Source organism: Labrus bergylta, chromosome 22, assembly GCF_963930695.1.
Source record: "Labrus bergylta chromosome 22, fLabBer1.1, whole genome shotgun sequence".
In the NCBI taxonomy this organism is placed as follows: Eukaryota; Metazoa; Chordata; class Actinopteri; order Labriformes; family Labridae; genus Labrus; species Labrus bergylta.
Genome location: NC_089216.1, coordinates 8,894,358 through 8,908,724, shown reverse-complemented (window position 1 = coordinate 8,908,724; position 14,367 = coordinate 8,894,358). Strand labels below are relative to the sequence as shown.

Below are 14,367 nucleotides of genomic sequence, written 5' to 3'. Positions count from 1 at the left end.
TCCTTCTGCACTTATAACAAAAACCTCAATGAACAACTTTCATTATCCCGGCCAACCAAGAAAAAGCTTTTTCCTCCCGCTTGCCTTTAAAAGCCTTTGTTAGCGATCCTCAGTAGGGTTTGGTAAACATCTTTATGACCCACTAGGTATGTGAGAGCATATGCCACTCGCCCCAGCGCTAATTAGCTTGGCTACATCTGAGAGCACTCAGCAGCTACTGGCTGAAAAGGAGAGTTTTAACAAAGTCAAGAGCCCTCGAGGAAGTCTTGGTTCTGGCTCTTTTCTTTCTACTTTTTATGGCCTCAAACTGCTCAAAAATTAATATTAAGAATATAAAATAATATAAACTTAAAGAGAATAACTTAATCTAAAGGTATTCATCCTCATATTACATCTAAGCTGCCTCATTTTCTACTCAGAAAAGAATCCGCACATGTTCAATCTCAACAGGAAGCCCATTGAAGACGAGCATCCAGGCACAAATACAAAGAGATGAATGTTTGGGCGCTTTCATTCATGTCTCGGACTACAAACAATAAAGCATTTATCCTTTCAATTCCCACATTCACTCTGCAGTTTAGCACTCTTAGCTACCTGAAGAATAGCTGCTACTTGCTCAGCATTTACTAATATCTTGGCTGATCAAAGTCCAGAGAAGCTACATGTTGGAGCTTCTGTTCAAAGTTTCTGTTTTACTTATAGGATCTTTGAAAAAGCTTTGCAGTATAAAACACTGCTGTTGACATACAATTAAGGTACCTCTATCTTTAAGGGAGGATTTTTTTTCTGGATAACCTGGTTCTTATTGTCTTAAGAATGGCCCATGTAGCTACAGGTTAGCATAACACGGTATTCAAAGGCATCACTGTAGAGATTATAGACATGTGTACTTTATTTTAGAAAATATTTTGCATGGCAAGTCCTTTCAATCACAATGGCTTTACTGCTTCAGCAACTATAAACAGAACAGTCGCTAAAATTTGTTTTTAGAATTTGCTGAATTTGGGCCACCCAATTCCTTCATGCACCAGACTCACATGGCGGCCATTTTTCTGTGATTCCAAGCTGAGGGTGGAAAGCTCCAACCCTTTTTAATTTAATTACGTCTCATATTGTTAGCAACAAAAAAGAATGTGGATAGAGAAAACTCCAAATCTGGAACACAGTAGGACAACATTATGACATATTTGGCTTCCTAAACATGAGTGCGAGATCAGAGGGAAGTGGCTACCGCGTGAATATGGTGATGTCATACAGCAAAATGACTGATATTCAAAGGCTGGGGTGCCATCTGACAGGCCAATGTTTGTGACCATAAAGTTGTAGTTTCACGATAACAGTATTGAGAACAGTATAATGCTGACCTACCCAATAGATTGTCTCATTACTGGCAGTGAAGACTATGAAGTTATGTCCTTGGTATGTCTTTAAAATTACACGTGTTCAGTTTGATTCCGATTTTGTGATCTCCACATGAATAACAGACCTGGCGCTGTGTGAGAGGCTTTAAAACAACATGCACATTAAATCAAGGAGGGATGAAAATTTAAGGAAGATTTTAGAGAGTTTTATGACTTGTGGTTCTTCGAGGGGAATTGTGTTTCTATTTCCATTTTAAAACGTACAGTTCATTTAAAGGAAATAACCAGAAGCTATGGGCAAAAAAACCATTTCTCTCAAATATCTCTGCAAATAATAATTATTGCAAATAAATTATTTTCTTGATAAATCGCTGGGTCCATTAAAATGTCTGGATATCAGTCCCAAACCCACAGATGAAAAACAGAGAAAAGCAGAAAATGCTTAGACTGGAGAAACTGAAACTAGTGAACGGATGGAAGTTTTCTTGTTAAAAAAAAAAAGGAGGAGTGAACAGATGCTTTCTACCAGATTTAGCTACTAGCTACTTTTCCATCTGCAGTTCTTGGGCAAACACACCTACTGATCTCAGTACCTGTAAACTCCTGATAGCAGCCTCGTCTTTAGATGTAAAGCATTAAACTATAATGATAAAAACATCGTCTGTGAAACATAAAAAGGGTTTTCCTGTAAGGGCAAGCAGAGCTGTTTCTCAGAAAGTACTTTTTACCCAGTGATGTCAACATTTGCACAAACTATTGTTAAGGTTCAGCGACCATGTCCTCAGCTTTTCACTCACATCTTTGCTCCTTATGTTTGGCTTCACATTAAAAGGATACACAGTCAAGGACACCACAATGACAGGTATGTCCTTCCTATACTGACATTCTAAACAGATTGAATCCCTACTTGCATGCCTGTTGTGTCCTTCAAAATGTCTGACTTGAGTAACTGGCGCATTGTGGGTAGTTATCGAACGAATGGGAAGTAAAAGGGAAGCATGGAACGTCTGCGGCATAATTAGAAATAACACCAGAAAGCAGATGGAGGAGGTTTTTTCAGTCATGGATGGAACACTGCATACAATACACCACTGCTTTTCCAAATGTAGTCTTTTTGAAGCAAAACCAAGTCCCAAATGAAAACTGTGTGCAAGGCTGCAAGCCACCTTTAGAGAGATGAAGACCTGCTTAATTTAGCCCAGAGAGACCTTATGGCAGTGATGACTTTGAATCGAATCCTGAAAATATTTCCTTTTTCTTCTTCTTCTATACTTCCCACCTCCCCCTCCTGCTTGTTGCTCCACAAGAGCTTAATCCCTCTAACCAGCACCACATGTCCTAGAAGGCTGCTGGAAAACTCTGGAATCTACTTTTGCCTCCTTAACAATAGCATCTACATCAAAATACGCTGAGCTGTGTCAAGTGGGCGCAAGCTCCTAAAGAGTCATAAAAGAAGCAAAAGTTGGTTAAGGAGCGACCTCAAAATCCCTTTTTCAGGTTGATTTGTGCAGATCTCAAAGTGCCAATTCAAGATTAAGCTTTCAGCGCGCAGCCCAAAGTGGAGCCTATCAGTCTAGTATGTTAAACAAATCGACATTATATTGATTTACAAAGGGCCTATCAAGGGTGTGGACTGCTGTTGTGTGGAGATTTATTTTCCCTTCAAAAGCCGAGCAGCCCAAGTGATTAGTTATAGGACTTTTCCCCCCTCGAATTCTCTTATCTTAGCTTCTCTCCTTAAAGATAAGCAAACAAACTGCCTGCTGTCTGGAAACAGAAAGTCTGAAGTCACAACTCTGTGCTCGAGTGCTCATGTCACATCTTTTTACAACCTCCCCGGACATCTCGTGCTGCTTTGCAGGCTGGATTGATTTCCAAATGATGACATTATTCCTTGTTAAATGTACATTAGTGTCGTGCCGTGTGCGTATTTGTGAAATAGTACACCTTGTTTCAAGAATTACAGGTAGCAGTGCTTATTTTTTATTCAGAACTCAGTGCGAGGTTTCCTTCTGAAAGGGAGCCACCATTCATCTTTTGGAGAAATACTCCAGCTGCTGTCATGAGCAGTTGTGAAAGCACTGGAGACTTATAGGAGCACACCTGGGACCACTGAGAAGTCTACAGAAAACTCTATATTCCTGACACTTTAAATTAGGACAAGAAGCCTGTGCTGTGGGCACAAGGGGGGATAATGGGTAAAACATATAATTAGAAAAAAAGAAAACTTCTGCAGCAGAAAGACAGTGTGGACAAAAAAAAGATGTTGCATGTTTAATGACCTAAAATGTACCTACAATTTTTGCAAAAAAAAGTGAAGTTAATGTATCTCCCTCTTTGCATTTAAGCCTCGCCATTTTTGATTTTCTTTGTCTGATTCTTTCCAGTGCAGCGACTTTTTCCACACCATGAAAAAGGTCTGAGGCGATGGAATCAGAGATGAAAGCGCTTGATAGCACCTCCTCTGTCAGCTTCACTTATTCTCCCCTGCACTTGTGAAAACTGACATCACTGATTGTTTTTGCGTGTCACGTTTTCCATCCCGTCTCTCTCTGGAATTTCGGCTTGACCTGTTCAGTGTAGTTTTTATGAGAGTATTTAATCAAATACTTTATTTGCTGAACACCACAAACGGTATCCAGTTGCTGGTAACTGGAACAGCTCGTACCAAAAGTTTGAGGAGATTTGTGAGTGAAAACAAACGTTTTTGCAGGGTATCGTAAAATGTGTCATTAATATTTACCATAGTACTCATAAACCTCCTTACCAAAATCTTGTGAATACCTTTAAATAAAATCTCCAAGTGGGTAGTATCCCTACCTGCTTTTAGATAAAATCACAATATCACAATAATGACTATATAATGAAGTAGAAAACTTGAATAGATGTATTACATTTGAATGTATTGCATTGTCAACCTCGACAATATTTAGACCTGGAAATCGTATCCTCAAAAAGATGAGTCATTTAAGTTTCCACTCCACCTCTGAAGTTAACAAAATGTATATCAGAAGTTCTGCCTTCTTGATTTTGATTGGTCAGTGAGGAAGACGTGACATTGATAAATGCGACGGAGTTCCAAAAACTGAACTATTTCCAACAAAGAGAGCTGGGAGTGGAATGACAAAAAACAGCTTGCACCAGAGGCGTCTTTGTGCTTAGGCTGCTTCATGCTGAAAACGCAGAACTGCATTGGTTTTGTATTGAAAATGGGCTCAAAAACTGTGTTAGTGTACACAGGCCTAGTGATGAAAAAGAGAAGGAAAAAGCTGCATGGTATGGGGGCAAATACAATTTATGTGCATGTATGGCAAATATGAAGCCACTTCCAGCATAAGCTATCATAGCTTATAAAGACTGGAGACAGGGTGGTAACAGCTAGCCTGGTTCTTCTAGCACCTCAGAAAGCGGAGCAATACACACATTGTGTCTTTATAAAATCCAGTTTTGCAGGGTATTATGCACATACTGTAACTATATCACTGCAATCTTTAGTAATCTCCTGCTGTGTAATCCTTGCTGTCAAGGAATGGGAACGTCTTTGTTTGATCTCAATGCAAAGCTAGGCTAACACACTGCTACTTCTACTGTAGCTCAATTTTTCCAATGTGAAAGTTCGAGCCATCATCTTTGATTCATTTTGACGAGAATGTGTGTATATTTTATAAAGTGTTAAACTATTTAAATAAAATGAAAATAATCTGTTATGCTGAGTTGCTAGTTTAGCATCCAAGTTAAGCCACAGATTTTGATCAAAATGTAATTGGGAAAGAAAACTGTGCTTACCATGGGTCCTGTATCTCCGGGCTGCCCTGGATCACCCTATAGCAAATACAAAAAAGACAGTTAACGGTTAAACCTTTCTGGTAAAGTTGAGAACATGGATGTAGTTTTTAATGATGATAAACACTAATCGGAAATAAACAAGTCTGAGAAAAGTGCCTGCTTTTTTTTCAGATTAAGGTTGGATTCTCCACTGCACTTCGGTCCATACAGGCCAGGTTGCCAAGTACAACTCAGCATTGTTGCTGCTCATGTACCAAGTTGGCAGGGAGGCCTTTATCACACTGTGGCACCTGTATCCTTCCCATCTCTGTCCAACAACCTTGTTTAGTCTCTGCTTTTGGTTAAGGCCTGGCGTTCACATGTCCCTGCAGTTCTCTGGATATAAAAGAGACACACAGCGTGTCCAGATTGCAAAGCCAAAGCCATGCTTGAAAATTATTCCATATTTGCCTCTTTGTGGCATTTAAAGGACAGATGTGCCACGTTTTTAGGAGTGATGCACAACAGGGGAAATAAATCTTAAGAGGAAAAAAAGACCCCCACTGAGAGAAGTTTAATATCTTGAAATAGCACAACAGCTATAGAAACTGCAACTGGAAGGACCGAAACAATAAACATCAAAAACTTGGAAAGAAAGAGATAAACAACACTCAATATTTTTGCACTCACACTGTGAACTCTGCCAAGACAATAAAGATCAGCTGGAGCCCTCAGAAGGTTTTACTGCTGAATATAATTGACAGGCCTTTTCTGTTTCTTCTTTCTCTCGCAAGCAGAGTTCACATAAATTCAGTGTGATGCCAGTGACAGGCTCACAGACATGGAAAATGTTACCATATAATCAAAAACAAACGAGTAAACATAAATCCATACAGTTAAGCGTTCCTTTGGGAGTATATTCATGTTTAGCTAAAGCCATTATGGCAATAAACTGCGAAGTGGCCTTTGAATTTACCTCAGCGAGAAGTCCTGCACACTCATTACTAATGGTATATACCAAATGCTAGTTACCTAGCTAGTCGGTATGAATGGTGCATATCAAAAGTTAAAAAATTACGTGCACTGCTAATATATAGCTGGATAACAGTAGCAATGCTAAAGATTCATTGCACTCCTCTTCCCAATGCAAACATAGACTCATATTTTGGGAGAGTACCTCGAGCAAAAGGCTGGTAGTTTTTGATTAGACACTTTCAAAATCTTGGTGATTTTTTGCTGTTTTCTCCAACGTTGCCTTCCCCAGCTCTGTACAAACGACATTAAAATGAAAGTTGAGAATCAATACTCACTGGTAGACCAGGTACACCTCTAGGCCCGTCTTTTCCCGTGTCCCCTGGAGGCCCCCTTGGCCCAGGAGGGCCCGGTGGCCCTGGAGGCCCAGGTGGTCCTGCTTGCCCTTGATCTCCCTGTGTGGCAAATAACACATTTTCAGAACTATGTGATATTGTTAGATCAACTGAGACTGGAGCAACTGCAGATACAAGATAATGAAAAGAGAGTAGTGGTATGATCTCCTGGGTGGCCATTAATAACATGGAGGAGAGTTTGCATTTTTAGCTCTTATGGCTAAAGCTACTGTAGTATACACTGAAGATGGAGCTTTAAGTGGATGATTTATAGCTGAAATAGTAGTCCACTAAAATGCATGCATTCCTAAATTGACCTAATGAGTTGAACAGAGTTTATGCATTAGGCATCGACCAAAAAAAGTCACTTTGTAAAGCTACCTTAATCAAGAAAAATATACTTAAATGTGTGGTCCATTATTGTACTGGATTACATACAGTCTAAGAAAATAGTCAGCAATCTAACTTGCCGGGAAAGTGCTTTAAGAAGTGCCAGGACAGTAATTCATTTGACTTTCATAATAGCTTGTTTTTGGAATTTCCATATTTCCCCTTAACAATAACAAAAAGAGTGAACGAGTGCTTGTGACAGGTCTGTCTGAAGGCTTGCATGCAAACTGCAGGATGCCAGGAGAGAAGAGATTTGGTGAAGACATGGCAGGGAGGAGAGAGAGGACACAGCCACTACCTTAATGAGCCGCCGCTTTATGAGCTGCTGGTCAGCGGAAAGAAAGCCATGATTGATCTTAGGGAAGACCATCTGAGCAGGTGTGTGAGGTCAAGAAGTCGGAGATCAGAGGTGAGAGAAGGTTGAAGAAGGATGAGGTCCCAGAAGAAGAAGGAGGAAGAGGAAGAAACAGATTTTGTTAGAAAGGCCTATGTTCATGAACCGCCGTCCAGCACCTTCACAGACAGGGGGAGAAATCCACATTTTTCCAGCTCAGAGGTGGTTCACTGTGGAAGTTCTGGCTTTTTTTCTGGAGCCAGGGCCCGTAATCAGCACCTCAGGGGTGCAAGGGCACCACAGTGAGCTTGCAGTCCCCAGAAAAATGGGAATTTCCCCCCTCGCTGTAATAGTGCTGTCATCAACTTCATCACGCCTGCTGCTTAGTCAGACCCCAGGAGCTGCACACACCGAAACCAGCGTATATGACCTTTTAAGTTGAGGTCGAACCTTGTTTCTTACAATGCTTGCATTATTCTGTTTGTGCCCATTGGTATTAAGTGGCTTCATCCATCACTGATACAGTCCTTGAGGCCAGATTGGATTGGATCATTTGGATGATTTAAGGATTTGTGGTGAACCATGGGCCTTAGCTTTATAATAACATTTTGCCACTTCAGTTTATTGTCTAGTTTTCCATTAGGAGTTACTTCCATTTATTTTATCATCAATGGACACAAGGCAGACCATGTCTTGGTTTCAGGGTGAAGATTCTTGTTCCATTCAGTAAAATGCCACCTTTACTTTCAATGCAGAAAACCTGGCATGGAGCAAGCAACCTAAATCTCAAGTGAAACAGCCGCATTAGAGACGATTGACTGGCTGTGATTAATTGGATGGGGTTTTCCTGGACCTAGTCTATCATCAGGCTTTCAGAGAAAGCAGCCGACAGTGATTCATTTACTCCCAGTGTGTGCTGCCGAGGGGGTCGGACAGAGCAGCTCAGCGGCATCACCACCGACAAACCTTGACAGTCAGGATCTGATTGCTGTGCAAAGCAGCCAGCGTAGGGAGACCAGGCAATCCCTAAAGGGACAAACAGCAGAACATGGCACAACACACACATGATGTTCAAACACTGGGTGAACAAAACTGTCAAAGGTGGAAAAGATAAGAATCCTACTTCCAAATATTCTTAAAATAGGCAGCATAATAATTGAAAACCTGATGGACAGAGCGGAACAGTCAAAAGCAAACATAAATTGAAATGTCAAACAATTACTTTTGAGGACCAGATGTTTAAGTTCAGACAAAAACAAGACCAACGTTTTATTTTAAACAAGTCCACATTACTCTCCGCCATGAAACAGTGTCTATAATGGCACAGGGACCATTCTGTGTATTGTGTATACTACATTGCCAAAGTTTAGTAACCATTTCCTGTTGTTTCCTTCTGAACCCCACAGATTGGGCAGTTGTTGAGATGATTATCATAGAAGAGACGTTGAGCTATAAAGTGCTTGGAAATTGAGTGGCTGTATTGTTCGTAGAGTTTTAGGGGACATCAAGGGATTGCAACGTTTGCTGGAAATTCAATCAAATGGTTTCCAATTCCCTTGTCAACATTGGTCATGACAGATGTGATCTACTCATGAAAACTGAATCAAGGACGAAAGCATTGGGCTTTCTCCTTGTTAGAAGGAGACAAGGGTTTATAGCTGGATGCTAACTTTCATCTGAATCCAAAAACATTGACATTTTTTCAGCTGAACAAGCCTTTGAAATTTCAACCCAAAAAAATGCACTCCTTTTACTCTCATATACAGTCATGAATAATTATTTTTTTGCTGGGTTGTTCATACATATTCATACATTTTCATTTTAAAAAGAGTTAGCTGCACAAACAGGTATAGCAATATTTGTTTTTAGCCTTTTTGCTAACTTTTTAGAAGAGTATGCAAAGATTGTATTGCACCACATTGGATGTCCAACAGACCTGAATAAACTCTTTAGAATATTTCCCAAAGACTGGCACACCAACATAAACAAATCCTGTAAGAGATCAATCTCCCTCTATATTTTAGCTTAAGATAAAATCTGGCCTATACTAACATGGCTTTGGTGCCATCCCTCTGGTTTTCCAAAGATAATTCAAAAAGCATGGCTCATTTAGTATTTGGCTTTCAAGGCAGGCAGATTTAATTCAGCCCTGCAGGCTAGAACACAGCAATGGATACTCTTACACTGCAGACAATGGACCTGCTGTGTGCGACTGGGATTGAAGCGCAAATGTTTCTTAAGTTATTTACGACCTCAAACAATGTTGAACACAAGGAAGGAAAACAAGGACTGGAATATGGACAGTATAAAGAGTCCACAAAATTTAAACATAGTGTAGGCTGAGACGTCTTTCTGCTTTCAGGGTTGAAACCTTTTTGCTTTTACAATATGTTTGATGTGACCAGGTCAACTATTAGACTTAAAACATCTGACTAGATGTGCATTAGTGCCCACTCTTCATTGCCCCAATGTTAATGTTAGTCAATGAGAATGATAATGGCACCAGGGCTGAAAGAAAATCCAAACCATTCATAGATTGCTTGGTTTTTATTTTCTCCGGATGTTGGTTATTTGGTGAGGAGCTCTATTGCTGTGTGCTGCCTGCAGCAAGACGACTGCAACTATAGTAAACAAAAAAGCCAAAATATGAGGACAATCAGCAACAGCCGTCAAGGGACGTTGGCAAGAAACAGATTCCCTTCGACCACACCAAACGCACAAAACATCCTTAGCAAATACAGGCTGTGGCATTTTCTGAATATCTATATGTGGAGCGGACAACCAAGTCTGTGCGCAGATGGTTTCAATACATTTAAGAAAGGAATAATACATTCATTTGAAGCCTCAGATTTGGCATCAATCTGATGCATCAAATTTATCTCAACTGAAAGTCATTTTAAGGTTTCTGATTTCAAACAGCAGAATGTGAAACATTTCTTTGTTCATGACCAAAAAGTCAAATCCTGGAAATTGCACAATTACAGTTTCTTTATTTTGGAAGAGCTCTGAAAACTGGTTAAATCCCAGGATGTGAGAAACAAAGTATTGGATAAACAAGGCTAGATTCCTGAGGAAATCTAAGGAATCCTTCCCGTAAATGTCCCAGGAATAAACACCAACTTTCTTTCTGACACCTGTAGCTAGTGTCATCTGTCAAAAAGACCACACAGCCTCTTTGCTGAAGCATTTAGCCTTTAACTCCTGTTGATTATTTCCCACCAGTGGAGCTGAAATAGTGGCCACACATTTGTTTGTCAAAACAGGGCAATTTATTATTTGTTGCTTGGATAACCCTTGGCGTTTGGATGCGGCCTTTGACCTTAAAGGGCAGACAAATGGCTAACCCTGACATGTGGGGACCAGGCCGAGGAAGTGTGCGTGCTTGTGTGTGTGTGTGTTTGGAAATTCTGCCGGCCATGTGGCATATCTCACACCGTTTGTGGCCACAAAGGCTTCAGGCTTCTTACTTGACCCTTTGATTTTACCCAAGATGACACTCACATTAAGTGTACAGACAAACACAAGTAGTCTATCTTTAAATGATCCAACTTTAGGTTTGATGTTATCAGTCAGACTGTGATGTGTAGAGGACATGTTCTTGACATGCTTTGTTATTTACAAGTGCTCCCATATGGGTTTAATAGCCTTGTGCACACAGTCAACAGTGGGCATGAAATGTAATTAATTCCATGCCAAATAAAGTCAAGGTAAGGCAGCACTTATCCTGCTTTGACTTCATTAATTTAGAACATCTTTCTTACTATTCTACATTTCCCTACTAATCTAATGTACAAACTCAATATGCCATTGAAGAGGAGTAATACAATTTGCTGCTGACCTAGACTGCTAACAAGCCCCTGTAGTCCTTCATATGCCTGTGACTGTCCGTTATTTGTACCTGTTAGGGGACAATTTTGCTGTAATTGGAAGTAAATTAAACGCTATCTTAAAGTGGACAGTTTATTTAGTTACTCTACAAGACAAATAGGGCCTGGCTGGCGTACCTGGTATAAGTCTGTCAGCCACAGTGCTGTTTCCAGAGCGTAAATCATTTAGCTGATAGAGACAGATGACTCCATTTCCTGAGTCAAAAGGATACAAATTATGGGCAAAGAAAGTCTCTCCAAACGGTGATACTTTACTCCACTCACCTCAGAAAAGAGATTTCCTTTCAGCTAGTTTTCAGTGGTTCCACAAAGCCGATAATCCAATACTTTTTACATCATTAAAAATTAACTTCGGATATCAGCAATGCATTTGTGGATCTTAAGGAAGTTTGAAACCACTCAATCTCTGCGAAATTTGGCTGTTATTTGAGAGGTGCCCATGTGTAATGTAAGATGAATCACTTCGAGACCGCTAATCCAATTTCAGATGGAAGGTCATTTGTATTGACTTCCAAATCATCAGAAATGTGGTGCTTTGACGTGCCCGCAGGAGAGCTGACCATGTTAATAGGCTAACTACAAACGTATGGATGGGCGCCAACACAGAATTTGGATCATTTGTTTTAAATAGAATTTGTTTTTATCTTGACAAGAAAACCTCTGTGTTGTTGTGTTGTTCTCTTGTCCTTGTGCTCTAACCTCTATGTGCTCTATGCCCTCATGAAAACCAATTACAGGCACTTAAAGCAACTTTGACTCCACATTATGTCCTCTTGATGATGACATCAGATACTGAGGAAGTGAAAATTTAGCATTTGCCTGTGCACATGTTCCCCCAGTTAATGCAATCTACTTTAAACAAGCAGTCAGCCTGTTTTCAAGGAGGGCTCATTTTTAACCATTATTTGAGGAAAAATGAGGGCGAGCTGGCTGCGACATAGAGATAGAGCCATTCATTTCAGAGTCTGTCGAGCATGGAAAAGCACTCACATCATCATCATTTAGAAGCTGCGCTTTTATAGAAACGTCAAACTACGGAGCTGGAAATGATTAAAGTCTTGAATACGGCATGTCACAATGAGGACTGAAGTGAATCACAAGTAATTATAGAGATGGAGCTAGTTAGCTTTTGATTACAGCTGCGATTGAGCACTTATCTTCTGCGGAGGCTTGTATTCATTTATATTTTGAAGACCAGAGGTTAGAATGAAACGTCTTCAACAAGTACACCACGCTGTGACCTCTGAGGTATCTTGCACGTTTGCCTGCCCCTTCTTGATGTTGAAATAACCAGTGCTGAAATGCTTGTTGTATTTGGCCAGATGGGAAGAACACTATCCCAGGAATTTCATGCATCTCAAACCTTTTTTGCCCACAATTCTGCTGGGGAGACACACACATAGTCACATTCATCAGCTAATCACAAGAAGAAGTTCTGTAAACCACATACCCGTGGTCCCTGGTCACCTTGATCCCCCTGCGGAAGGCAAAAGAAAGAATTTGTCTTGAAATGCGAGAGTTGAACACACACAAGCACAAGTACAGTGCTAACAATAAAGTTGAGGCACACACCGAAATCACTGAACCATATTGCAGAACACATTGAGAGAGGAAAATAATACAGGAACCCTCAACTATTCGTTGTGGTTGAGGGTAAAAATCACTTATGATAACATGGACTGACATGAATTGGGTATGAGAGAAAGAGAAAGAAGGAGAGCAGTGGTGCAAGGTTTGGTGGGTTGGTTGGGTGGGTGGTGCGGGGGTGGAACTGCATTGCCAGGCCAGATTTTATGCCCCAGAGATTTTTGGCTTTCTTCTTTTTTGGGGGGGAATCTCTGTGGACGGTGCACGTTCCAACGGGAGAGCATTTGGTTCTGAATCAACATGTGTATAAAAGAGTGGGTTTATCACATTAGTGTGAAGCTGAACCAAAAGTACACCTTTGTTTGAATCAACTGAAGGACGACCAAATGTTGGACATTGAAATTATTACACTAATCTATCTGCTTAAACCCTCTCACTTCAAGCAGCTCACTCTCCTGTTGGCTCGTTTACAAGTTAGCCACAGCAAAATGAGCCAAACAGCTTATCACACATGGATGGGGAATTTTGATCAAACAAACTTGCAACAGCATATTCAAATAAAACAGCTTTTGAATATTTTTGAAAATTTTCATTCGTCAATTGTTCCAAAAGTGGATTTATTGGGAAAACACTTTTGAATGGCCACAATGATTTACACTACATTCGTCTTGGGTGGGGGGAAAAAGCCTGCAGTTGTTTTTTTTTGTTTTTACTGCAGTTAAAGTAGTTCGCATGAGAGGTATCAACATGCATCTAATTAACACGACTGTGTTTATCACACTTGTCATTGCAAATGCTCGTCAATTATATAAATCAGGTTTTATAAGTCATGCTGATAGCTTAAATTTCATCTTCAAGGGGCAACGAATACGTTTTCACCCAGTTGATTCATGATGTTGGTCAGCCACTACAACCAATGTCATCCCACACCCCACATTACTTAAAATCATCAGTCACCCGAGAGTGCGACATGATGCAGATGACAACTGTCTCTCTGTGTCTGACTTCACCTCTGGTTAGCACTCTCACGCCACTTCACCAGCAAAAAGCACAAAATATGAATAAACAACATCTATTCATCTCTGGCCTGTAAAACAGAAAAGATCTTGCCCAGTAGCATTATATAACAGTGCACTTCAATACATTTGTTTCCATTTTAGTCTGTTCAGGGGCTTTATCAACTTTAGTGTGAATTAAGGGACTTCTGTGGTTTTATTCTTTCAAAGCAAAGGCGCTGCACATTTGTCCCCGAGTCCTGCAGACTTATAAACAGACAGTGCGGTTATTTTGCATGCTCCACTGCTGTTTTATGGAGGAACGCTCAGCGAGGCATTTAAGGGCTCCAGCATGGGCTCTGGCTTTCTGTCATTTATGCACTGTGCTGTGGATTTGTGAACGACCAGAGAATTTAAATATTCATACTTTTAGACTTAAGGTCAGGATGACTTGAATGCGAATTATTGCCGTAAATGCCACATGAGCCTGTTTATGGACACATTTACTGAGTAGGGCAAAAGTAAAGATTTACAGTATTTTATAGTCTTGACCTGAGTCAATGTATGACAGACTGGATATTAAAACCAAAAATGTCCCATTTTTCAAAGAGACCTATGGACAGCTTTGAAATAAATTGCAACATTAAAAATTATTGCTAAATAATTTATAACATAATATAA

At 40.2% G+C, this 14,367-nt stretch overlaps 1 protein-coding gene across 1 annotated transcript in view; it reads right to left on the bottom strand.

Moving 5' to 3' along the window:
• The window catches only part of LOC109981630 (collagen alpha-1(XXV) chain), a 138,450-nt gene that overhangs the window by 32,708 nt on the left and 91,375 nt on the right, over positions 1-14,367 (bottom strand). The window contains exons 6-9 of the mRNA XM_065950229.1: positions 12,555-12,581; positions 7,182-7,253; positions 6,437-6,553; positions 5,148-5,183 (exon numbers count right to left, since the gene is read on the bottom strand). Coding sequence (XP_065806301.1) covers positions 5,148-5,183; positions 6,437-6,553; positions 7,182-7,253; positions 12,555-12,581 — 252 coding nt within the window. The remainder of the gene's footprint in view (positions 1-5,147; positions 5,184-6,436; positions 6,554-7,181; positions 7,254-12,554; positions 12,582-14,367) is intronic.